This window comes from Bufo bufo, chromosome 9, assembly GCF_905171765.1.
Source record: "Bufo bufo chromosome 9, aBufBuf1.1, whole genome shotgun sequence".
In the NCBI taxonomy this organism is placed as follows: Eukaryota; Metazoa; Chordata; class Amphibia; order Anura; family Bufonidae; genus Bufo; species Bufo bufo.
Window position 1 is genome coordinate 34,982,690 of NC_053397.1, and position 26,286 is coordinate 35,008,975.

Below are 26,286 nucleotides of genomic sequence, written 5' to 3' on the forward strand. Positions count from 1 at the left end.
AAATCGTGCGAGCAGGTACGCAATTGCAGTCAGTTTTGACTGCGATTGTGTTCCGATGTTCAGTTTTTATCGCGCGGGTGCAATGAGTTTTGCACGCGCGTGATATAAAACTGACTGTGGTACCCAGACCCGAAACCCGGACTTCTTCACTGAAGTTCGGGTTTGGGTTAGGTGTTCTGTAGATTTTATTATTTTCCTTTATAACATGGTTATAAGGGAAAATAATAGCATTCTTAATACAGAATGCTTACTAAAATGTGGCTTTAGGGGTTAAATATTTTTTTTTTATTTTTTTTAACTGACCTCATCCTGTTGTTCGCGCAGCCGACATCATCTTCTTTCAGGACCTGCCAAAGGACCTTTGATGACGTAATCGCGCTAACCATGTGGTGAGCGCGATGACTTCAGCGCAGGTCCTGCTGAAGGAAGATAGAAGTCTTCTATCTTCCTTCAGCAGGACCTGCGCTGACGTCACCGTCATTTCTATGAGGCCTGAATATAGAACATGCTGCTATTTTCATGCAACGCACAAGTGATGCGTGAAAATCACCGCTCATCTGAACAGCCCCATTGAAGTAAACGGGTCCGGATTCAGTGCGGGTGCAATGCGTTCACCTCACGCATTGCACCTGCATGGAATTCTTGCCCGTGTGAAAGGGGCCTTAACCAGCTAAGTGTAAGAAAAGGTTCACACACGGCATGGATTACACTGTGGAACCTGCCCAGAAATCCATACCAAAATTCACAATAATATCTGAATGGGTTAGGCTACTTTCACATCAGCGTTTTTCCTTTCTGGTATTGAGATCTCTTATAGGATCTTAATACCAGAGCACAACGATTCCATTTTTTGTCCCAATTCATTGCCAATGGGGACAAAACTGAACGAAACGGAGTGTACCAGAATGTGTTCTGTTTGGTTGCGTCCCCATCGCTGTAAGCAGCGTTTTTCTGTCCGGCATGGGATGCGGAGCAAGACGGATCCGTCATAACACATAATGTAAGTCAATGGTGCCGTATCCGGTTTTTTTGGTCATGTTCCTTTTTTTTTTTTTGTGGGGACACGAAACAGACATGCGGATCTGGACAGCACACAGAGTGATATCCGCATCTTTTGTGGCCCCATTAAAGTGAATTGGTCCGCATCTGACCCACAAAAAAAAACTGTGGCTCGGATGAGGACCCAAACCACGGTCGTGTGCATGAGGCCTAAAAGGGTAGTTTATTATAACCGGAATACCCCGTTATAACCCCACTTACATTGGACTGTATGATATCATGTGGGGGGGTTGGGGGCAATTTTGAGACCCATCTTCTGCCTGGGATGGAAAAAGGTCCTGAGGACGTTGACAATGCCCAGTCGGTATAATACTGGACCCATGCACTTAACCTTTTTTTTTTTTTTGTGCAGAACGAATTTAGAACCATTCATTCCTATTATTCGCACACAGTGTTCTGTCCACATCTGTATGCCTGTTCCGTGCCCCGTATTGCCGACAAAAATAGGCATTTCTACAATAGTGCAGGACGTGCGGAATGGTAAAGTATGGGGCACACAGGGCCGGTATCCATATTTTGCAGATCTGCAGACCGCAAAACGGATATGGTCTTGTTCAGGGGCGTAGCTATAGGGGGTGCAGAGGTAGCAGTCGCTACCGGGCCCAGGGGCCTGAGGGGGCCCAAAGACCCTTGTGCTTATAAGAAGACACTGGTATAATAGAAGGTGGGCTGGCTCTGTTATAGATTTTGCACTGGGGCCCAGAATCTTCAAGTTACACCTCTGGTCTTGTTCATGAGGACTGAAAGGCGGTCGTATAGATTAGATGAACATCATCTGAACCTGCCGATACTGGGGGACAGAAGGGGGGTGCCAACATGCACAATCCTTTGTTTTCATGGCAGATAAACCACCACCAGAGGCTTATTTCCCTCTTCCAACTGAAAACACGCGCATGCTGACGTTGTCAATTTAATTTGACAAATCCAACTGGCTGAGAAGGTTTCAAGCGCCTTATGGCTGTGTTCAGATGGTCCGGCAATGCAGAAAAAAAAATCCAATTGGCCTGCACTGCGGCATCTTCAGTGCGGATTCCCAGGGCAGAACCTGCACCAAAGCCATAATGTGAAATGGCTGAAAATGTATAGTAGTCAGGAGCTGCATGCAGCCGGATAGAAATGTTTTATGACATTTTGCTTTAATTTAGCATTGTGTTCTCCGCTCTGCTCCTTATCAGCACAGAACAGCCCTAAAGTAGTTTGTCAATTCAACGCCCCCACACTTCTGCAGACCAAAGTCCAGGGGGAGGACGGCAAATGTTCACATGTACTCAGTGCATTCTGCAGAAATGACAGAATCCAGCAGAGCAGGGGGCTGATCCTGAAATAGAGACCAGCGGTGGAGCTGGAAACACCAGCTCAGACGACTTGTGCACGTGGCCTCCACATACAAAGACTCCCATGTGATGCCATATGGTGTCTTCGTGTCACCATATTACAGAGATTCTCCACTAGCAGCAATATCTCCATAATCTGAACATGCAACCATTTATTTTTCCATATGACTACAAGACGGGGAAAAAAAAAACTGCAAAACGAAAGGCCTATGGAAGTGCAGCAGGACCCTACAGACTTCCATGCAGGGGCGGATTGGCCATAGACCCTACAGGGAAATTTCCCGGTGGGCGATTGCCTAGGAGGGCCACCCAATTCCTCCTCACGGCCGCAAGCTGGGTACATAATGATCTGATGTTCTCCTACTCACCTGGCCAGCAGCCCTCCTGAATTCAACTGCACTGACGTCCTCAGGACAGCTATACGGTTGAATACGGTGGCACAGGTGGCAGTATTTTGTGCTGCACTGTGGTATTTGGTCCAGCTGGGGAGGTATATCGCTCGGCACTATGCTAATGCTGGCCCCTACTACTTCTGTTGTCCCTGCCTAAATTATGTTGCCTTCTTTCAACTTGGACCCGCCTTCAACATGGGGCCACTTTAACGTTTTTTTTCCAGGGCCACTTTTAGTTCCCAGTCCGCCCCTGCTTCAATGGGTGCAGTCTTACAGCTATGTACAGAATATGGCCATGCCCAGGGCTACTTTCACATATGCGTAAAAACTATACAGCAGAGGAACAACCTGCCAGAGTCCATTGTATCCAGCATAGCCAGAAAGGCCCGGAGCACCTCCAGACCCCACTGACTATAATGGGACATGACAGGGATCTGGCCGGACAGGATCCAATGCTTGCACTCACTTCTGTCTGTAGTATCCAGCTATGCCAGATACTGTGAACTCCAACAGGCTGTTTCCTCTGCCAGAACAGCCTATTGGATAGCATTAACGCATATGTTAATCTAGCCTTACAGGGTGAATTTTTAAGATTGGCATTTAATATATGCCAGTGTTTATAAATTTGGGCATCTTAATCCAGTGCATTATTCATTAAAACAGACGCAGTCTCTTAATAAATTTGGTAAATTTTTCCTGGAAGTCCATGCACTAGAAAGGCAAATCTAAGTCAGCAATGAGCCCTATTTTTTTGTTTGTATGACTGCTCCTGATGAAGGGGGATTTATAAGACCCCGAAACGCGTTGAGCCACGCCTGCTTTTAACAATAAAAAAAAAAGGGATTAACAAGAAGCACCCATTGTGGAACTCCCGTTTCTTCCTAAGATTCTACAAGTGATCCAGGCGGGAGAGGTCAGTTTTTGTGGGTGTCTTGAGCTTCATCCCACAAAACACCTCCCTGGTGAAGAGAGTTTATTTCTTTTTTTTTTTACTCATTTTTTTCACTAATATATTGATATGGTTATCCTCCTCCATATGGTTATTATGATGATTTTATGACTATTCTATTATTATTTTATTATTACCTTATGATACATTGTTTTTACACTATAAGAGTATACCACTGGCAAATATTTAGACTTGCCTTATAAATGGGGTTGGGACCATCAGTGGCATTGAGGAGAAGTCAGGTGGATACACAGCTGATAGTCCTACTGAATAGACTGTTAGAATTTGTATTATGGCAAGAAAAAAGCAGCTAACAGTCTATTCAGTAGGACTATCAGCTGTGTATCCACCTGACTTCTCCTCAATGCCACTAATGGTCCCAACCCCATTTATAAGGCAAGAAATCCCACTTATTAACCCTGACAGGGCACACCTGTGAAGTGAAAACCATTTCAGGGGACTACCTCTTGAAGCTCATCAAGAGAATGCCAAGAGTGTGCAAAGCAGTAATCAAAGCAAAAGGTGGCTACTTTGAAGAACCTAGAATATGACATATTTTCAGTTGTTTCACACTTGTTTGTTATGTATATAATTCCACATGTGTTAATTCATAGTTTTGATGCCTTCAGTGTGAATCTACAATTTTCATAGTCATGAAAATAAAGAAAACTCTTTGAATGACAAGGTGTGTCCAAACTTTTGGTCTGTACTGTATGTGGAATTATTTTTAACATTTTCAAACTTTTATTCACCCATTCTGAAAGGTTAAGGCCCAATTTAGCATTTTCCATCACTTCACAATGTGGTCATGCTGGACTTTAACACAGTTTGGCGGTTTTACCGTGTGTGGCCTCTGCAGATCACGGAATCATGACGCACCATGTTACACTGCGTGTGGGTTTATGAAATTACTGAATTGATATTTATGGCAAAGGTTGGTTTTAGGATAGAAAACTGTAATTTACAGGTAAACTTCAGAGACTTTTTTTTGCGGAGGACAAATGAACACATAGGTGTGAACGACCATCAATAAAAAGTAATAGGACCTTAAACCAGCTGCAAATATTAACACATTTATGTGAAAGAGCAGTAAAACTTCAAAAAGTTTCGGAAACCGACAACTATGGCGAATCAGTCATATGGTAGTGTTTTATTTCCATAGGAAGTGCCGTTCTGAGCCAGCTGGGCTCTACTAAAAGTGGTTTAAATTGGAAGGTCCAATCTTAGGGTGTCAGGCTACTTTCACACTAGCGTTTTTTGCGGACTAGTAATGGATCTGCAAAAACGCTTCTGTTACAATAATACAACTGCATGCATCAGTCAAGAACGGATCCGGTTGTATTAGGTCTTCTATAGCCATGACGGATCCGTCTTGAACACCATTGAAAGTCAGTGGGGGACGGATCCGTTTTCTATTGTGTCAGAGAAAACTGATCCGTCCCCATTGACTTACATTGTGTTCCAGGACGGATCCATTTGGCTCCGCGTTTGGTGTCCGCCTCCAGAGCAGAATGGTGACTGAACGGAGGCAAACTGATGCATTCTGAGCGGATCCTTTTCTATTCAGAATGCATTAGGGCAGGACTGATCCGTTTTGGACCGCGTGCAAGAGCCCAAGACGGATCTCACAAACGGAAAGCCAGAACGCCAGTGTGAAAGTAGCCTTACATGGAATAATATTTTTCTGGCATAGCTAGAAGACTGAAGGTAGCGGAAAAAAAAAAAACGGAAAGATAATACCGGGGAATTTATCTTGTAGTTCAGAGAGAGATAGGGGGGAGTTTTGTGTAAAATGCAACAAGGGTGATATGGAACTTCTACCTTTTCAGTGTCAGAGTACTGGAGGCAGAGTACAGGGGGCTGAGTGATTTGAGGGTGCGTATCTTTTGCCAAGCCCGCCAGGTTGTCAGTAGAGGGTTAGATCTAGCTTCTTCTGGCAGGGAAGTATATGACGTGTAGCAGATTAGGAAGAAATAATTGCATCGAGTGGCAAACTGTGGACTGAATCCAATCTGTTATGTATCAGGCCAGGTTATAACATATATATTGGGGGAAACTGAGCCCTCCATTGCAGAACATGGAACAGGATTTTTGGTCTACCCCTCCCCAAATAAATGATCTATAGAGATAGTTGATTTGTTTCTCAAGGGCGTATATAGACAGGAAGGCACTGAAATACGTATAGTAATCTATAGATATATATCATGTAAATGGATGTAGCTTTACCGGACTGTTGAGGGTCTGGTTGGAAACAATTTATCTCTATGTAATTCCCATCTAGCTGCTGTTGCAGGAAAATGCAGCATTACATAAGGACCACTCAAATATATGGTCAAGCACTTAACGAACGGACAGGACGGGACTGTGTGTTCTGGCTTACAGGAAGGGGTCCCAAGCAGAGGAGCCCATTTCTACCATGTTCATACAAGTGCTCTGCTTTTCCCAGCAGATTCAATGGTTGAATGGCACGGCTGCATGCATTCTTGTCCGCTGCTTCATTGAAACGGAGGAACACAGAATTTTAGGCCTCATGCACACGACCGTTCCGTTTTTTGCGGTCCACAAGCCGCATAACACAGATGGCATCCATGTGCGTTCCGCGATTCATGGAACGGCACGGACAGCCTTTAATATAACTGCCTATTCTTGGGCAAAGCGCGGACAAGAATAGGACAGGTTATATTTTATTTTTGCGGGGCCACGGAACGGAGCAACGGATGCGGACAGCACACGGAGTGCTGTCCGCATCTTTTGCGGCCCCACTGAAGTAAACTGGTCCGCATCTGAGCCGCCAAAATGGCGGCTCGGATGCGGAACTAGAAAAAAGGCAGTGTGCATGAGGCCTTAGAGAGTGACCCCAGCCAATCACTTATCCCCTATCCTGTGGATAGTGGATAAGGTGTTGAAATCGGAAACCCCCTTTAACCAACCAACAAAGGCCACGTGTACACGTTGCATACCAGCTAAAGATTTGACGCATGGGGACACATTTACTAATGGACTTGCGACACTTTTAGATGTTAAAAGTGTCACAATTCCCCTTCTCTGTCCGGCCATGCGCCAAACGTGTGTCACTTGGCCGGTTTTGCGCTTTGTACGGCAGTTGGGCGTGACAAGGCCGGGGGCCATCCTGGGGCTGGGACCACAGCCCCGGCAAATTTACGTACATTTACGCCTGGCTGGCGTAGTTTTTACTCCAGGTGCACAGAATGCCATAGATGCGCCTAATTTAAGACGAGACGTATCTAGCAGCAGTGCGGAGGGGGAAACTAAGACCGGTGTAAAAAGCCGGTCTTAGTAAATGTGCCCCATGGACTTGGCTGCAGCAGATCTGTAGTGGAATACCGTACCAGCTAAGCAGATGAGCTTTTTTCAAAACGTCATCTTTCTACACGTTGCAAACATTTTCTGCGCGCAATGAGTGAAATTCTGGGGAAATCTGCATGTAACAAAGGCAAATTTGAAGCGAAATACAAATCCGCACAGATGAACGTTATTTATCCTTACAGGGAAACTGCAATGTTGTATCAGCAGCGATTCATCTGCGTAATAAACACCGTTACACAACAGAATGGTTCTAAAGTGATGTGACGTCACAACGCTGGAAGTGTCGGGGGGCTCCACGGGGTATGGGCCATGGGGCTGGAGACTGTACGGAGCGGAAGCAGAAGGCTCTGTGCTCTGGGATTTCCGGCACCCTGCACGGCCACCGCAAAGTGTATGGGATTGTCTGCTGCGACATCAGTGGGGGGGTGCTGCTGGCTGCTGGTCGGACCCTCACTGATCATCTGAGGACAGGCCATCAATATTTGTAGCCTGGAGAATCCGCCTAATACAAGCAACATCAGAGACATCCAAGAACTTCTGCAGGTGGGACAGATCAGTATTAGAAGTAAAAATCTGCAGGGCATAGAGACAACAAAACGCCTTGAGGTGTCCCAATACAGAGGGACATGCCCCCAAATGAATAAACTGGGGTCTACCCACTAAGCCATTATGATCATCTTCAGAACATCTCATTTTACCATGACTGTATGCAGACAACCCCATTATTTCTAATATTGACCGCTTGCTGCTTTCATCAAGGGAAGCAATTGCTTGCTCAAAAACTTCCTTTAGCCACGAGCCACACATCTTTGAAATGGAGCAAAAAAATAAAAAAAACACGAGATGTGAACAGAGCCGTGGTCCTGCCAACTGAAAACCTATGAGATCCCTTCTTTTTTTTTTAACTTCCATTGGAAAAAGAGTGATCTGATCAGTCGATATCATCTAGTGATCAAAAAACAATCAAAAGGGAACCCACGCTGCCTTATTTGTTGGAACAGAATGTAGTAAAAAGGTACACTGAATGACATCTAGTGATCATTTACTCAGGACTTCTGCCACTCTTCTCCATAGAGCAGTGCTGGTGGACCACACCACAGTAGGCAGAATCATACCAGCGCAGTGCCGACTAATACAGCGCACGCTAGACTAAAGGGAAATTTCTTAATGGTAAGTAAATGCGTCACGAAGTCTAATACGTGAAATATTCACATAAAGTGCAGAGCTCGAATATTCGTTTTCTGCACTTAGTATTCCCCCAAGGAGATTGTGAATTTAATAAGCCCCTTGAGAGGTTACAAACAGAAAAAATAAATAAAAGAAATAGAAAAACAGTCGGTTCCTGATAATTACAGTTTAACCCTTTCTGTCTGACAGCTCAATACTGGGGCCATTAGATATGACATTCCTCCCAGATTTCATAGAGCCGCACCTGCCCCGATCCTCTCCACCGCTCATTATCCTGTGTACCTATACACAGCAGGGGCCACACCCTGCCTCACCTGCAGCCTGCACGCCCGTGTGGGTGCAAACGCTTAATATAAAAACACAATTCTAGAAAAACACAAGGAGACCCAAACAAAAGGGTCTGTAAGGACCGAGCGTGAAACCGACGTAGGTCACAGAGAAAGACAATACAGCAGGTGTGCAGGGACAGGCCCCGTCTAGGTCACTATGCTCGCTACCTGAATGCGGGGCCACATGACAAATGCACACAGTAAGGCTACATGCACACGACCGTATGTGTTTTGCGGTCCGCAAAAAAAAAAAAACACACAACGTTTCGTATGGCATCCGTTTTTTTTGCGGATCCATTGTAATAATGCCTATGCTTGTCCGCAAACTAGAAAAAAAAAAATAGGACATGCACTATTTTTTGGTGGAGCAACGGAACGAACATACTATCCGCAAAGAAAAAAAAAACGGAATGGACACGGAAACAAAATACGTTTGTGTGCATGTAGCCTAAACCACATAAGTGCACATGCACACAAAGGATTTTTTTTCCGTACCGTTTTTTGCGGCCCATATGAGTAACCATTTATTTCAATGGGGCCATAAAAACAAAACGGAAATTACTAAGTGCGCATTCCGTGTCCGAATGTCCGTGTCACAAAAAAAAAAAATAGAACATGTCCTATTATTTCCGTATTATGGACAAGGATAGGACAGTTCTATTATGGGCCAGATGTTCCGCAAAATGCAGAACGCACATGACTAGTATCCGTGTTTTGCGCACCGCAAAATAGGCAACGGTCGTGTGCATGAGCCCTAAACCATCTAATGTGCAGGAGCACATAGTAAACCATCTAATGCACAGGAGCATATGCACATACTACGCGATCTAAAGCCTCATGCAGACGTCAGTGTTTTAAGGACGTGTGCTGTACGTGTTCTCCACGGACAGCACACGTCCCTATTCATTTTAATGTGTGTATGCACACATCAGTGTTTCAGCACGGTCCATGGGTCCGTTTTTTTACCACGGATGCATGCTCCATTTTGTCCGTGTTCTCGGATCCATCACGCCCATTATAGTCTACGGGTCCGTGAAAACCACGGATGCCATCCGTGTTTCATGGATCTATAACGAAAAGATTCTTTGAAAATTATTTTTCAGCTGTTGAGTGTTAGTGAAACACGGACAGCAAAAAACGGACCCAACACAGATCAGTCACGGGAGAAAACACGGATTGAACACAGTCCGTGTTACCACTGATCCAAAACTGACACGGACGTCTGCATGAGGCATAATGCGCATTCTAAACAATACAATGCACGAAACCCTAAAATAATAATCCAGACATTGGAGCACACCTTAAAATTTACAGTAGGAGGAGGCAGGAGTTACGTGCCCCCCCCCCCCCCCCCCCCCTACTAGAAATCAAACTAAAGAGAAGTCTTGACCTGGCGATTTCAACTCAATATTCAGAATGTGGTTAACCCTTTCAGATAATGCGACATTTAGCTCTCAGAAATGAATGAACTCTTCTCACGGTGCAGCAGGGCTGACGTCAGGCTGCCACTCACCCCCTCCATAAAGCACTTATGCACTCCTCACAACTTTCCGGACAGCCCCCATGCACACAGTAGTGTATTTTATGAAGATTTTCCTGCATTTCAGCTACCAATCTACATGCGGTACTTGTTTCAGATTTGCCCCAAACTCCTTCCTTTGAATTGCAGAAAGGACGGACGTGCTGCAAGTTTCAAAATTTGCACCACGGGGTCGATTGACGCAATACATTTTTGGGATAACCTGCACACATTGCGCATTTGTAGGCAGAAAATCCATATGAAATCTAAACTATTTATTGCAGTTTACGTTAACAACCCCATTGAAGTCTATGGGGAAAACCAGTACATATAAAAAGGTGCGGAATCACACTTACAATTGACACATTCCGGATTTTAAAATCCAAGCGGAATTTCCATATGTCAAAAATAACCAAAGTATACACGAGATCTGGCAAATCTCACGCTGCAGAAAAACCGCACATAATCGGCATGGCGTGCCAATCACCTAAATATAGACATTTATCCATTTATTGCACCCAATACTATATACAGGTTGGGGTCTTCTATGCCCTTAGGATCCAAGCAGGCAGCTCCCAATACAGTAATTCATTAATGCAAACCCATTTTCCAGGTAAAATAAGAGATTCGGGGCACAGGTGGGGGCAGCACTCGGGGCACAGGTGGGGGCAGCACTCGGGGCACAGGTGGGGGCAGCACTCGGGGCACAGGTTGGGGCAGCACTCGGGGCACAGGTGGGGGCAGCACTCGGGGCACAGGTGGGGGCAGCACTCGGGGCACAGGTGGGGGCAGCACTCGGGGCACAGGTGGGGGCAGCACGCGGGGCACAGGTGGGGGCAGCACCCGGGGCACAGGTGGGGGCAGCACTCGGGGCACAGGTGGGGGCAGCACTCGGGGCACAGGTGGGGGCAGCACTCGGGGCACAGGTGGGGGCAGCACTCGGGGCACAGGTGGGGGCAGCACCCGGGGCACAGGTGGGGGCAGCACCTGGGGCACAGGTGGGGGCAGCACCCGGGGCACAGGTGGGGGCAGCACCCGGGGCACAGGTGGGGGCAGCACACAGGGCATGGCCCATTCATTGCTGGGGCTCAGCTGTCATTCCTACCTATGGACACCAGCTTGATGTTCTCCTTCTCCAGGAACTCCAGGGCCACCGACACGTTCTCCAGCTGCATCTGGCTGAAGGTAGGTCTCTGGTGGTACTTGCGGTACATCCTCTTCTGGCTCAGCACCTCCAGCAGGGCGATCAGTCGCAGCCCGTCGCTCAGGTCGGTCTGCAGGTTGCCGATCCTCTTGTTGACGCACTTCAGGTGCTCGTTGCACCAGCGGGTGAAGGTGTTCTGCTGGATCTTCTTCCAGGGGGCGTCCTCCGCCAGGTCCTTCTCGGTCACCGGCATGGTGGTGGCGGCGGCTGCTGCTGCTGCTGTGTGCGGGAGGTGCGGGAGGTGCGGGAGCTGCGGTGGGAGCCGGAGCAGTGAGTGACCGGGAGCTCTCCCGGCTCTGCTACTTCTGCACATGTGCGGGGCGGCTCCTCCTCCTCCTCAGGTTCTCCCACCTCTGCTCCTCATCGCTGGGGCATCGGTGCCATCTGCTGGGTGCCGGGGACGTGTCCTCCTGACCCCCCCCCCCATGTCTGTGCAGGACACTAGAAGGGGTTTCCGTATTTTTGACAGGCCTGTTTCGCACGATCAGTATTTGGTCAGTATTTGTAGCCAAAACCAGAAGAGAAACCTCTAGAGAAAAGGAATAATAGAAACATTTGTGCCTCTTCTGTGTTTTGGACCCACTCCTTGGTTTTGGCTTAGGGCTCATGCACACGACCCTAGGTATTTTGCTGCCCGCAAAAATGGATCCGCAAATACGGATGACGTCCGTGTGCATTTCGTCTTTTGCAGAACGGAACAGCTGGCCTCTAATATAAGGGCTCATGCACACGAATGTATTTTCTTTCCATGTCCGTTCTGTGGAATGCACATGGACGTAATCCGTATTTTTGGCAGATCTGTTTTTTGCATGAGCCCTTGGGCCTCATGCACACGACCGTATGTATTTTGTGGTCCGCAAAAATATACAGAAGAATCCTTGTCCGTAATGCGGACAATACTAGGACATGTTCTTTTTTTTGCGGAACAGAAATGCTGACATACGGAAACGGAATGCGCAAGGAATAACTTCCGTTTTTTTTTTTTTTTTGCAGACCCATTTAAATGAATACTGTCTGCCAAAATAAAAACGGAACGGACATGGAAAGATAAAATCCTAATGCAAAAATACTAAGGGCTCATGCACACAACCGCACCATGTTTTGCGGTCAACAAATTGCAGATCCGCAAAACCCGGATGCCGCCAATGTGCGGATCAGAATGAGCGGCCCATAATAGAAATGCCTATCCTTGTCCGCAAAACAGACAAGAATAGGACATGTTCCGTGACGGAACGGAGCAACGGATGCGGACTGCACACGGAGAGCTGTGCGCGTCATTTGTGGCCCCATTAAAGTTAATGTGTCTGCATCCGAGCCCCAAACAACAGCCGTGTGCATGAGCCCTAAGGCTAGGTTCACACTAGGTATTTTGGGAGAGGATTTGGGTGCGAATTCCTAAATCCTCTCTAAAAATCTGCGTGTTAAACCATTTGGAGTCCACGTCCAGAATTCCATAAAAAATTGGCAGGAATAAAAATCCTCGTCAAAACTTGGATAAAAAAATGCATGGAAAAAAGCCTGATCCGGACACCATCGGGTCTATTTCAATGCTGAAAATACTCCGTGTGAACCGAGCCTAAGGCTTGGTTCACACCTGAGCGTTTTACCGCCCGTTCCTACGCGCTGTAAAACACTCAACAGGCAAGAACCAATGATTCCCTATGGGAATGATTCTCACCTGAGCGTACGAACGCGCTGTAAAACGCCCTACTCCCCAAGAAGTACAAGAGCTTCTTTGGGGCGTAGTGTCGCGCGTTCCCGTACATAGACTTCCGGGAACGCGCGACAATGGGCGTTCGCTTGCACAGAAGCCGCGTATGTGAGACGCCCGTAGAATCGCGCATACAGAGCGCTCCATCCAGTACGCTCAGGTCTGAACCCAGGGTAAGGCCTCATGCACACGACCGTTGTATGTTTTGCGGTCTGCATTTTGTGGATCCGCAAAACACGGATGGCGTCCATGTGCGTTCCGCAATTTGCGGAACGGCACGGACAGCCATTAATATAACGGACAAGAATAGGACAGGTTATATTTTTTTTGCAGACCACGGAACGGAGCAACGGATGCGGACAGCACACGGAGTGCTGTCCGCATCTTTTGTGGCCCCATTGAAGTGAATGGGTCCGCGTCCGAGCCGCAAGAACTGCGGCTCGGATGCGGACCAAAACAACGGTCGTGTGCATGAGGCCTAAGGGTAAGTTCACACTCCATTTTTGGTGAGGGCTTCAGCACGGTTTTGTGGTAGAAAAGTGCGCTGAATCTATGCTGAAGCCGCCTTCCATTGTTTTCAATGGGAAGCCACGTCCGTGCGGCTGACCGTGCAGTTTTCCTGACTGCACCAAGGATGTACAGGACCGTTACAAGACGGAGCCTGCTCGCGGTTTGGCTCCATACCAGCTTCTGCCGTGGGATACGTGTTGGATTTTCGTGCAGTCAAAATCCACTGTGTGAACACGACCTTTCTTGTCGCAGATTCTGTGGGCCAAAAACACATGCAGATCTTCCCCATTCATTTAAATGGGGAAACCATATGCTAATTCACGCTGAGCTTTCCTTTCTCCGCTTGCATTTTTATTTATTTTTTTAAACGCACAATGGGAAAAAACAAAGTGACCTGTCCATTCAAGAAGAGGATTCCACATCCAGAATTCCCATTGCCAATGTGCAGGAAGAAAAACCGCATCTAATACTGCATCATGGGAAAAAACGTGTCCAAAAGAACTGTGCGGAATCCTAAAGCGTTTTTTTTATTGCTTACAAAAATCTATAATGTGTGAATGTATCAAAAGAATAGCACAATCTGCGGAAAAATACGCAGACCTGATGCACCCAGTTATCTCGAAATTTTCCAGTGCCTGGATCCAGTATAGCCGCCGCAGTCAGCGCCAGTATATAGTCAAAGGTTTTATTCACATTTCTGGGTTGTTGTTTTTTTTTTTGCTTGTTTGGAGGGGGGAACATTTATTAAGACTGGTGTAACGTTATATTTCCCTACCTCGTGAGATTTCCCTACCCTCGTCACTTCCGGTCGCACCGGACACGATGTGAGGAGGTGTGCCGCGCCGTGCAGGCGCACAACGACGGGGTAGGGAAATTTCACAGCAGAGTGCGCATGCGCCGGGAGCCTTGCCAGCGGTTAGGGTAGGGAAAAATTACGGGCCAGTTCTTTTTCCATACCCTAACCGCTGGTGAGGAACCCAGCGCATGTGCAGTGTCGGCCGGTGTCCAGCTGAGAACATCCATCCGATCACCGCGCCTGCACACTGGCCCGTAATTTTTTTCCTACCCTAACCGCTGGCGAGGCTCCCGGCGCATGCGCACTCTGCTGTGAAATTTCCCTACCCCGTCGTTGTGTGCCTGCGCGGACAGCTTTACGGCTGAAGCACGTATGTAATCCTTCATGGACTTGACACTGACACGGAAATCTGAACGAGGCCTCAAGTAGTCGTCCAGGTTTAGGGAAAAAAAAACAAGTTTTGTTTTTCTTCCAGAAACAGCACCACTCTTGTCTACAGGCTGTGTCTGGTATTGCGGTTCATCCCCATTTAAGTGAATATCAGACACAGCCCATGGACAAGAGTGGTTTATGTGGCACAGATGACACTCCCTTTACGCGTACGCTCACACACTGCGGATTCATTGCAGAGATGCCGCTCCGTACATCCGGATGGGGTTACTTTTGTATCGTGTGCAAGGATTTCGGCAAGCTCCATTAAATTGAATGGGCCGATTTCAGACATTTCTGCTGTGTGTGAACTGGCGCTGACAGTGAATACTCTACTACTCCACCGCAGAATTGTCACCTTCATGTCCTGATGTGGCAGTTCACAGCCGGTTACACTGACACCTCTGAAGAACGAGTTTGTCAGGTCCCTAAATCAGTGAAATCGATCGGCGTCCTCTGCCTCAGGGACAGGTCCTCAGGGTGGACGTCTCATCTGCAGGAGTCTAGACATTGCCCGCTGCTGTATGATCCGGAGCGCCCTGTACATATGTGGCAATCGTGACATCACACACACGGGTTACACGCCTGTGTTGCTCAACCCGCATGTTCCCGGCAGAAGGTGTGGCTCTTCTCACTTTTTTTCTGAAGCCATAAATCTGGATTAGGTGATGTATGGTTTACTGGGATTAGAAATGAATGCTTCATGTACGGCTGGGACTTTATGGATTTTTTTAATATATTTTTTTTTGCATTAAAATGCAACCCAACCTCCATGGGGAGACATGCTGCAGATTCTGCTCCGTCTGAAAGGACCACTTTCTGCTTTCTTTCCCATAGGAAACAATTTAAAAGGGGTTTTCTGAGACTTTTATACTGATGACCTATCCTCTGATTGGTGGGAGTCCGGCACCCTGGACCCCCGCTGACCAGCACTGGCTCTCGCAGTAGCGCCGCGGCCTTCTCCTTGCTCACCGTGCACAGCGCCGTGCATTGTATAGTGGCTGTGCTTGGTATTGCAGCTCAGCTCCATTCACTTCTATGGGGCTGAACTGCTCCTAGACCACGTGACTGGCCTAGGGAAAACTGTGGGAAGGCTGCGGCGCTACTGCGAGCGTGGTGTCTTTTCAAACAGCTGATTGGTGGGGGGTTCCGGGTGTTGGACCCCCACCGATACATACATGCATGTTGTGTATGGAGCAGCGGGTGTTGGCGGTGCGATGCAGCTGACACTTAGATTCTGCAGTCAATAGTGGGAAAAACCCACCCAACCTCAGGGACAGCATACAAACTCCGGGACCCCAGCGCATATTAGGCCAGTTTCTCCTTAGCGCTTGAGATCCGTGCAGCAGTTTCTTCCGGTCGATTCTTGGCATATTTGCCTGAATACAGCTGGATCTCTGCCGGACAGAGACTTACAAACATCCGCCAATGCAGAAAGATCCGGCCAGAACAGCTGCCTGGATCCCAGTGAAACTAGCCCTAACAGAATGAATGGCATCATTTTTGTAGCTTCTTTTTTTTTTTTGCAATAAAATTGCATTATCAGGGTTGTTCACCTTTTTTTGCCATGGATTACAGCGCATTTCAAGATCCCACTACATTTAGTGCCGTTCCAAGTGTGCCTGCTGAGCCGATAGACCGTGGGGTGTATGGGTAGAGAATGTATGCGGAATAGGTGGATTTTTTATTTTTTTTGCACACCAGGTGTGGGTCAAAAACACAGAACAGGTGCAAATCTTCCCATTATATTTTATCTCTGTGTAGGATCCTCTCCTGGTTTTGGCTCACAATCACTGATGGAAATCACTGACCAAACACTGATGTGTGAAAGGGGCCTCATAACAAAAAGTAGTTGTACAATGCATATAAATGAGATTATTATAGTGATTTCTGCTCGGTTCCCCTCACCGGTAGACGGTAGAGCAGGCCAAAGGGCAATTTCATCTTTCTAATTCCCTTCATGTCGAATAGTTTATTGTTCTTCTAACGCAGGCTTTAAGAAATGTCCATGGATTTTGCATCTTGGGCGAACTGTGAGACGACAATGTGAAAACAGGAAGCCGAGCAGGAGGGGGCAGTAATACAATGAAGACAAAGCGTTCACTGCCGCCATGGCTGCCAAGTCAGGTTTTTTATCGACCGCGTATTCTGTATGAGAAACTGAGCATTAAGCACAAAAAAGCAATTTAGAAAAGGAAGGTGATCCCTTTCCTGTGAAATGTGCAAAGAGGAAGCAAGTTATTGGTCATATAAATAATACAGCAAGTCCAGGAATCTCGTGAATGAATCTAGATCATACAGATCTATACACTCTGCCCATAAAGTGCCAGCCCCTGAGAACTGGACCTAGCGGGCAGAAGTGATAGGAAGAAAATATGTTCCAAAAGTGTTCAGTAAATGATTTCCCAATGTAAACCCTGAGCAGAAGTTCCAGCCATGTTCATGTAATGACAGCCAACATGTAGGCTGTCCCCATAAACAATAGTCCAGTACCACAGCTCCCCCTTGTGGCAAGTGCAGGCATCAGGAATTTTAACATTGAATAATGACCTTTAATGTCCCCCAAAAAGTCTAATTGACAGCATGCTTTTAATGATTCTGGCTCCCGTTCACATTGGGTTGCTCTGGCACTGCCCATGCTGAGTGGACAATATAAGAGCAGCTCACCACCTTGACACTGAGCGATTGAGTCCAACCAGATGTTAATTGATTCATTCATTAGCATATCAGGCGCAGAAAGTAATGCCGCTGGCGGCTGGGCAGTCAGGGGGCGATAGAAATAAAAAAAAAGATCTGCCATCAGGGGACCACAATCCATAAAGACGTCTGTCAGTTTTAGTTTTTTGGGGGACAGGTCTTCTTTCAATGCTAATATTCTTGTCTGCAGCTTCCACAAGGGGGCGCTGCCTGCATACATATTAATACAGCTCCCACTGAAGTCACTGTAAGCAGGGCCGTCTTTAATATTGATTGGACCCTGGGCAAGAGGTAGAACACAAGTGCCGCTGCCGCATTCATGGGTCCATACTTTATTAACTAAGTAGCAGTACATGTAGGTCATACATGGGGGATGTCCCTGCACTTACTATTATTTCTGGGCGCAGCTCCGTTCCCCAGCTGTGGCCCCCGTTACATTCTCCCGCACTGTATGCTAAGTAACAGCATCGGAACACCAGGGAGGAGACATCAGCTTCTCTCCTGGGCGTTCCTTCTCCCTGGCTGTAGCGCTGTCCAATCGCAGCGCAGGAACTCACTTTCTCCCTGTGGCGTTCTGCACTGCGATTGGACAGCGCTACATCCAGGGAGAAGGAACGCCCACAAAGAAAAGCTGATGTCTCCTCCCTGGTGTTTCGATGCTGTTCCTTAGCATACAGCGCGGGAGAATGTAACAGGGGCCACAGCGGGCACCCAGAAATAATAGTAAGTGCAGGGACATCCCCCATGTATGCCCTACATGTCCTGCTACTTAGTTAATAAAGTATGGACCCATGAAAGGTCCTCCAGTGGCCAGCGGGGCTCAAGAGGCAGTTGCCTTGGGCCCCCAGGAGCAACTGGGCCCGGGGCAGCTGCCCCTTTTGCCCCGTGTTAAAGACGGCCCTGACTGTAAGCAATGAAAATACATATACTAGTGAACGCCCCATAGTGGTCACTTACCTGCACTTCTAGATATTTGGGAGACTCCCAATGTATGGTGTTAATAGCAGGGCCGACTGCCCACCTAGCAATTCTAGCAAATGCCAGTTGGGCTGGTACCGGAGTAAACTGCCCCGGGTGTCACAAGTCCAAAATATCAGGGGCTTGGGCCCTTGATGTTTTGCCCTAGGTCCTGAAAGTAGTGGTCGCTGGGGACAGAGGCTTAGCTATAGGGGACCCACCAGTCGCTCACAGGGCCCCCATTGCGAGTGTGGTGCACAGCCAATCACTGTATTTTCCCTTTATAAGACGCACCTTTTTCCCCCCTGACCTTCAAAGTAGCAGACCTGATCTGAGGTCTGATATGGGGGGGGGGGGGGGGGGGGGGGGGGTCTAACATGGAGGTCTGATAGGGGTCAGATGTGAGGTTGGATTCGAGGATCAGATAGGGGGGTCTGTTTTTAGGATCTGATATGGGGGTCTGATCTGAAAGGTAAGGGTGTATTTTTTCTACTGGCACACATTATAAGAATTATTACTACTGGGGGGCTACGGGGAACATGATTACTAGTATGGGCACTATGGGGGCATTATTACTATTGAGGGCACACTATGCACTCTGGCAGATAATTATTTTAATTGGTAGGACTTTGGGGAGCATTATTATTGTGGGGGGCACCCAGCACAGTGTCAGCTTAGCACAATTATTTTTGGGGGACATTATGTTTACACTGATAGTGTCAGGGACACTATTTGTTGGGCACAGTTATTTTTTTTAGGGCACTTTGTGCCAAAAATGATGGATGGGGACACTATCTGCATGGTAATAGTGTTTTCAGGGAGACTGTTTCTGCAGTATAGTATTGGGGAGCACAGCGGGCACAGTATAAGAGGTGGCAGGATGGGGTGTTAAAAAGGTGGGAAGATGATGGAAAAGAAGGAAACAAAGAAACTCTGCAGAGACAAGAGACGGCTGAAAGAAATCATCATGGCGGTCTGAATGGAGAAGATGAGGAAAGGGAACATCTACATGAGAGGAGACGTCACTGGATGTAAGAGGTATGGGGCGCTGACCATTGGTTTCTGGCCTGGCCGTTCACTTTCATAGGACACAGGCTGCTTTGCTGATTGAATTATGGAACAGGAGTATTTTTTTCTGTCACTTTTTGGGCAACACAGGGGGACATTATAAGTACTGGGGCACTACAGAGGGACATTATAACTACTGGGAGAACTACAGGGGCACATTATAACTATGCAGGTACTACAGAGGGCATTATAACTATGCAGGTACTACAGGGGCGCATTATAACTATGCAGGTACTACAGGGGGCATTATAACTATGCAGGTACTACAGGGGGCATTATAACTATGCAGGTACTACAGGGGGCATTATAACTATGCAGGTACTACAGGGGGCATTATAACTATGCAGGTACTACAGAGGGCATTATAACTATGCAGGTACTACAGAGGGCATTATAACTATGCAGGTACTACAGGGGCGCATTATAACTATGCAGGTACTACAGAGGGCATTATAACAATGCAGGTACTACAGGGGCGCATTATAACTATGCAGGTACTACAGAGGGCATTATAACTATTAGGGGCACTATAGAGGGACTTTATTACTACTTGGGCCACTTTACAGGCTGGTAGCACTGTGGGGGCATTGTTATTATTTGGGTACAAGTACTAATGGGGACACTATGCGGGAGCAATATCATTTGGGCACTGTGGGAGATAATTATAATTGGTGGAACTTTTGCAAGCACTATTAGTATGTGGGGGACTATCTGTATTGCATTATTATTTCATTAATATAGTATTTGGGGGCATTGGGGAGCACAGCGGGCACAGTACCAGGAGTAGCAGCAGGTAAACACTGTTAGGGCACCAGGAGACGAGGTGATGATGGAAAAGGGAGGAATCTAACATGTTCGTGTGGCAAACTGCAGAGGTGAGACGTAGCTGAGGGATGTCATCATGGCGGTCTGCTCCCAATGGAGATGACAAGGGAATAGAACATCTACATTAGAAGAGGCATCACTGGATGTAAGATGTATGTAGTGCTGTATTCTCCTGTATGTTTGGTAGTGCTGAATGTAATGTCCATCCAATTATGGCATCAGCACTGGCGGTAGGTGCACAAATATATTTCAGTTTGTCTGTTTTAAAATGCCAGGGCTGCTTTTCTTTTCCAGTTAACCCTATGTAGCAGATGACCTTAGTACGTTGGGTGGGCAGTAACAGGGCTAGCACTGAACTAGGAAATGCACATAAGAAGAGGTCACCGGTGACCTCCTGTGCAGGTGACAGGGGATGAATGTATCAGAACATTTGCCGGAAATATGGGTGAAATCATTGGATTAAACATACCGGTATTTGAGCAAGTTTACCTCATATCAAGCTGCAACTAGAAATAATTACCTGGGAACCATTCACAGAGATTACTAATACAAGTCTGCAAATGTCCGGGCCCGTCAGCAGCAGCCAGACTGAGATACAGGCGTTTAATATTCCAAACATGTGGAGGAAGGGAACGTCTGATGCACAGGGTTTCCTTTCTTTGTGCATACAATACCCTGCGCTAATAAGATATTCTTACTTCTTATGACCACTGCAAGATTGATTACTGTACTGGCTCATAGTTCCTAAAATATGATGGCCGGGTGGAACGGCTTAAAATTTACAGGAGGAATCCTACAAGTTCTTCTTCCCATAGGGCTTTACTTTTGTAATTGCATGCAAGTAAAAATGTAATACAGCCACTGAGTTATTCTGTATAGCGCCACCTGCTGTTTGTTCTTTTTATTTTTATTTCTCTGTCCTGCTCACTGAGGTGGACGCACATGCTCAGTTCTATCCTTCAACTGCCACCAGCTGCAGCAGAAAGGACACAGCTCCTGGTCTGCCAGCCTGGAATAATATCTAGCAGAGCAATTGAAGCAATGAATGAGGAGATCTCTGGATCCCTGTAAGGTACAGGGCGTTCCAGCGGAGGGATGAAGAAGGAGGACGACCACCTGCACAAAGTACTAGTGGGCACTCCATGAGATACCGCTACTACCCGTGGCCTCTTTACCTACTTTGCATAATTTTTGGGTTTTCGGTTGCCAGGTGCTTATCCTATAAATTTAGCTTTTATATGTTTATTGAAATCCAGTTTATTTTTTACATTATGGACAGTCTGATGCGTCACTTACCTGGTGGAAGAGAAGGCACCAAGATACACTATGGGAAGAAGATAAAGGCGGTGTGATGCTCTGGGCAGTGTTCTGCTGGGACACCTTGGGTCCTGGCTTTCATGTGGATGTTGCTTCGACACGTGTGACCTACCTAAACATTGTACATAGAAGTAACCCCCTCATGGCAAGGATTTTACCTAATAACACTGGCCTCTTTAGGTAGGATAATGCATCCCGCCACTCTTGCAAAAAAAATTTAATAAAAAAATAATAGTTCAGAAATGGTTTGAGGTTCATGAGAATCCAAATCATCGGATCTCAGTCGGATCGAGCACCCATGGGAGGTGCTGGAAAACAAGTCTGAGGCACACAGGACAACTTACTGGACTTAAAGGATCTGCTGGTAATGTCTTCAGGAGGTCTGGTGACATCCATGCATCGACGGGTCAGAGCAAACAGTATTATATTATTATTGTACCCCTTGCATCTGTGTTGGTCCCATGTTCATGTGCCCGCATTGCTGAGAAAAAAAATATTAAGTTTTAATATATGCAAATGAGCCTCCTGGAGCAACGGGGGCGTTACCGTTACACCTAGAGGCTCTGCTCTCTCTGCAACTGCCGCACCCTCTGCCAGGGCCAGGTGTAATGACATTTTCACTGCCTGGCCCTGTCCATCTAAGTGCAGAGGGTGCTGCAGACAGATGCCCTTTAATGTTATGGCTGATCGGCATAGGTAATACTGTGTGCTGAGTGATCTCACCCTTCTTTCCGTAAACTGCAGTTTTGGCACCGCTACCTGTCACTTTGAGTACACGCTTACAGATGCCGGGTACAAACCATTCTTTAGATCGGTAGCGTCGGCTCAGATGCAGAGCTCGCTGCTTATTAAAAGCATCCTGAACGTCTAAACTTGGGAGCTGCTCTAAACCAAGCTCTGATGAGATAAAGGAAATATTTAGCATGACTGGAATAGACGCCGCGTGATACATGAGACGGCATTAACTGGATGGGCACTACGTGTAGTCATTTTCTTCCTGTGCTTTGTAAACCACAGTTACCTCATGGTCTATAGCACCTTCTAAAAATCCTAAATAGCAGCAGTCAGGAGTCTGGTATGTATACATGGTGCAGGGTGACGGGAGGCATCCGATTACTCACCGCGCAGAGCGCTTACACTCTCCCCTTTCTAGTGTATGTGCTATGCTATAATACATGTGTGTTATGTCAGAGGCGTGAACCGGCTCAAATGCGGATTTAGCTGACCAGAACTCACAGTATCATACATTTCTATGGTGCAGTGAGCTCGAGTCTGTAAACTCGTGGTCAGAAGATGACACTCACCCGAAATATGGAGAAATGATGCACTTGGGCTTTAGGGCTCATACACACGACCGTATGTATTTTGCAGTCCACGAAAAAATACAGATGACTTCCGTGTGCATTCCGTATTTTGTGGAACAGAACAGATGGCCCCCTAATAGAACAGTTCTATCATTGTCCATGTGGAACGGACATACAGAAATGGAATGCACACGGAGTAACTTCAGTTTTTTTTTTAGCAGACCCATTGAAATGAATGGTTACGCATATGGTCCGCAAAAAAAAAACCCGGAACGGACACAGAAAGAAAACACGTTCATGTGCATAAGCCCTTAAAGGGATTCTGTCACCTCTTTTTACCCTATAGAGATACGGACATGCACGGCTAGATCGCCGCTAGCATGTCCGCAATATACCTGTCCCATATCTCTGAGTGGTTTTATTGAGTGTAAACAATTATATATATATATATATATATATATATATACACACTCACCTAAAGAATTATTAGGAACACCTGTTCTATTTCTCATTAATGCAATTATCTAGTCAACCAATCACATGGCAGTTGCTTCAATGCATTTAGGGGGGTGGTCCTGGTCAAGACAATCTCCTGAACTCCAAACTGAATGTCAGAATGGGAAAGAAAGGTGATTTAAGCAATTTTGAGCGTGGCATGGTTGTTGGTGCCAGACGGGCCGGTCTGAGTATTTCACAATCTGCTCAGTTACTGGGATTTTCACGCACAACCATTTCTAGGGTTTATAAAGAATGGTGTAATAGGGGAAAAACATCCAGTATGCGGCCGTCCTGTGGGGGAAAATGCCTTGTGGATGCTAGAGGTCAGAGGAGAATGGGCCGACTGATTCAAGCTGATAGAAGAGCAACGTTGACTGAAATAACCACTCGTTACAACCGAGGTCTGCAGCAAAGCATTTGTGAAGCCACAACATGCACAACCTTGAGGCGGATGGGCTACAACAGCAGAAGAGCCCACCGGGTACCACTCATCTCCACTACAAATAGGAAAAAGAGGCTACAATTTGCACGAGCTCACCAAAATTGGACTGTTCAAGACTGGAAAAATGTTGCCTGGTCTGATGAGTCTCGATTTCTGTTGAGACATTCAAATGGTAGAGTCCGAATTTGGCGTAAACAGAATGAGAACATGTATCCATCCTCTGATGGCTACTTCCAGCAGGATAATGCACCATGTCACAAAGCTCCAATCATTTCAAATTGGTTTCTTGAACATGACAATGAGTTCCCTGTACTAAAATGGCCCCACAGTCACCAGATCTCAACCCAATAGAGCATCTTTGGGATGTGGTGGAACGGGAGCTTCGTGCCCTGGATGTGCATCCCTCAAATCTCCATCAACTGCAAGATGCTATCCTATCAATATGGGCCAACATTTCTAAAGAATGCTATCAGCACCTTGTTGAATCAATGCCACGTAGAATTAAGGCAGTTCTGAAGGCAAAAGGGGGTCCAACACCGTATTAGTATGGTGGTCCTAATAATTCTTTAGGTGAGTGTATATACACTGCTCAAAAAAATAAAGGGAACACTTAAACAACACAATGTAACTCCAAGTCAATCACACTTCTGTGAAATTAAACTGTCCACTTAGGAAGCAACACTGAGTGACAATCAATTTCACATGCTGTTGTGCAAATGGTATAGACAACAGGTGGAAATTATAGGCAATTAGCAAGACACCCCCAATAAAGGATTGGTTCTGCAGGTGGTAACCACAGACCACTTCTCAGTTCCTATGCTTCCTGGCTGATGTTTTGGTCACTTTTGAATGCTGGCGGTGCTTTCACTCTAGTGGTAGCATGAGACGGAGTCTACAACCCACACAAGTGGCTCAGGTAGTGCAGCTTATCCAGGATGGCACATCAATGCGAGCTGTGGCAAGAAGGTTTGCTGTGTCTGTCAGCGTAGTGTCCAGAGCATGGAGGCGCTACCAGGAGACAGGCCAGTACATCAGGAGACGTGGAGGAGGCCGTAGGAGGGCAACAACCCAGCAGCAGGACCGCTACCTCCGCCTTTGTGCAAGGAGGAACAGGAGGAGCACTGCCAGAGCCCTGCAAAATGACCTCCACCAGGCCACAAATGTGCATGTGTCTGCTCAAACGGTGAGAAACAGACTCCATGAGGGTGATATGAGGGCCCGACGTCCACAGGTGGGGGTTGTGCTTACAGCCCAATACCGTGCAGGACGTTTGGCATTTGCCAGAGAACACCAAGATTGGCAAATTTGCCACTGGCGCCCTGTGCTCTTCACAGATGAAAGCAGGTTCACACTGAGCACATGTGACAGACGTGACAGAGTCTGGAGACGCCGTTGAGAACGTTCTGCTGCCTGCAACATCCTCCAGCATGACTGGTTCTGCATTGGGTCAGTAATGGTGTGGGGTGGCATTTCTTTGGAGGGCCACACAGCCCTCCATGTGCTCGCCAGAGGTAGCCTGACTGCCATTAGGTACCGAGATGAGATCCTCAGACCCCTTGTGAGACCATATGCTGGTGCGGTTGGCCCTGGGTTCCTCCTAATGCAAGACAATGCTAGACCTCATGTGGCTGGAGTGTGTCAGCAGTTCCTGCAAGACGAAGGCATTGATGCTATGGACTGGCCCGCCCGTTCCCCAGACCTGAATACAATTGAGCACATCTGGGACATCATGTCTCGCTCTATCCACCAACGTCACGTTGCACCACAGACTGTCCAGGAGTTGGCAGATGCTTTAGTCCAGGTCTGGGAGGAGATCCCTCAGGAGACCGTCCGCCACCTCATCAGGAGCATGCACAGGCGTTGTAGGGAGGTCATACAGGCACGTGGAGGACACACACACTACTGAGCCTCATTTTGACTTGTTTTAAGGACATTACATCAAAGTTGGATCAGCCTGTAGTGTGTTTTTCCACTTTAATTTTGAGTGTGACTCCAAATCCAGACCTCCATGGGTTGAAAACGAAGGTTTAGTCTTACCGGTAAACGGTTTTCCAGGAGTCCGACATGACAGTACCCACTGGAGGATGTCCTATTGGATCTCTGTAGGGACAGGAAGCGTGAGAGGTTAAAAGGCCCCTCCCCTACCCTCCCACCAGTGTTCTTTCCAATTACTACACCAGATAGGATCCAACGTATTTATTAAACTTCCATGTTAGACACACATCGGAAAGATAATTTTAAGGATCCTGGCAATAACTGAAAAGAATTATGGGGGGGAAAATAACGGGTACTGTCATGTCGGACTCCTGGAAAACCGTTTACCGGTAAGACTAAACCTTCGTTTCCAGGACGTCCCTCCATGACAGTACCCACTGGAGAACTACCAGCTAAACAACTAGGGGGGGACCACAGCCTGAAGGACCTTGCGACC

At 47.0% G+C, this 26,286-nt stretch overlaps 1 protein-coding gene across 4 annotated transcripts in view; it reads right to left on the bottom strand.

Moving 5' to 3' along the window:
* Positions 1-11,614, bottom strand: part of FLNB (filamin B) — a 216,715-nt gene extending 205,101 nt beyond the window's left edge. For all 4 annotated transcript variants that reach the window (XM_040406836.1, XM_040406835.1, XM_040406834.1 and 1 more), the window contains exon 1: positions 11,203-11,614. In XM_040406836.1, the coding sequence (XP_040262770.1) occupies positions 11,203-11,614 (412 nt within the window). The remainder of the gene's footprint in view (positions 1-11,202) is intronic.
* Between the last annotated feature and the right edge of the window lie 14,672 nt (positions 11,615-26,286).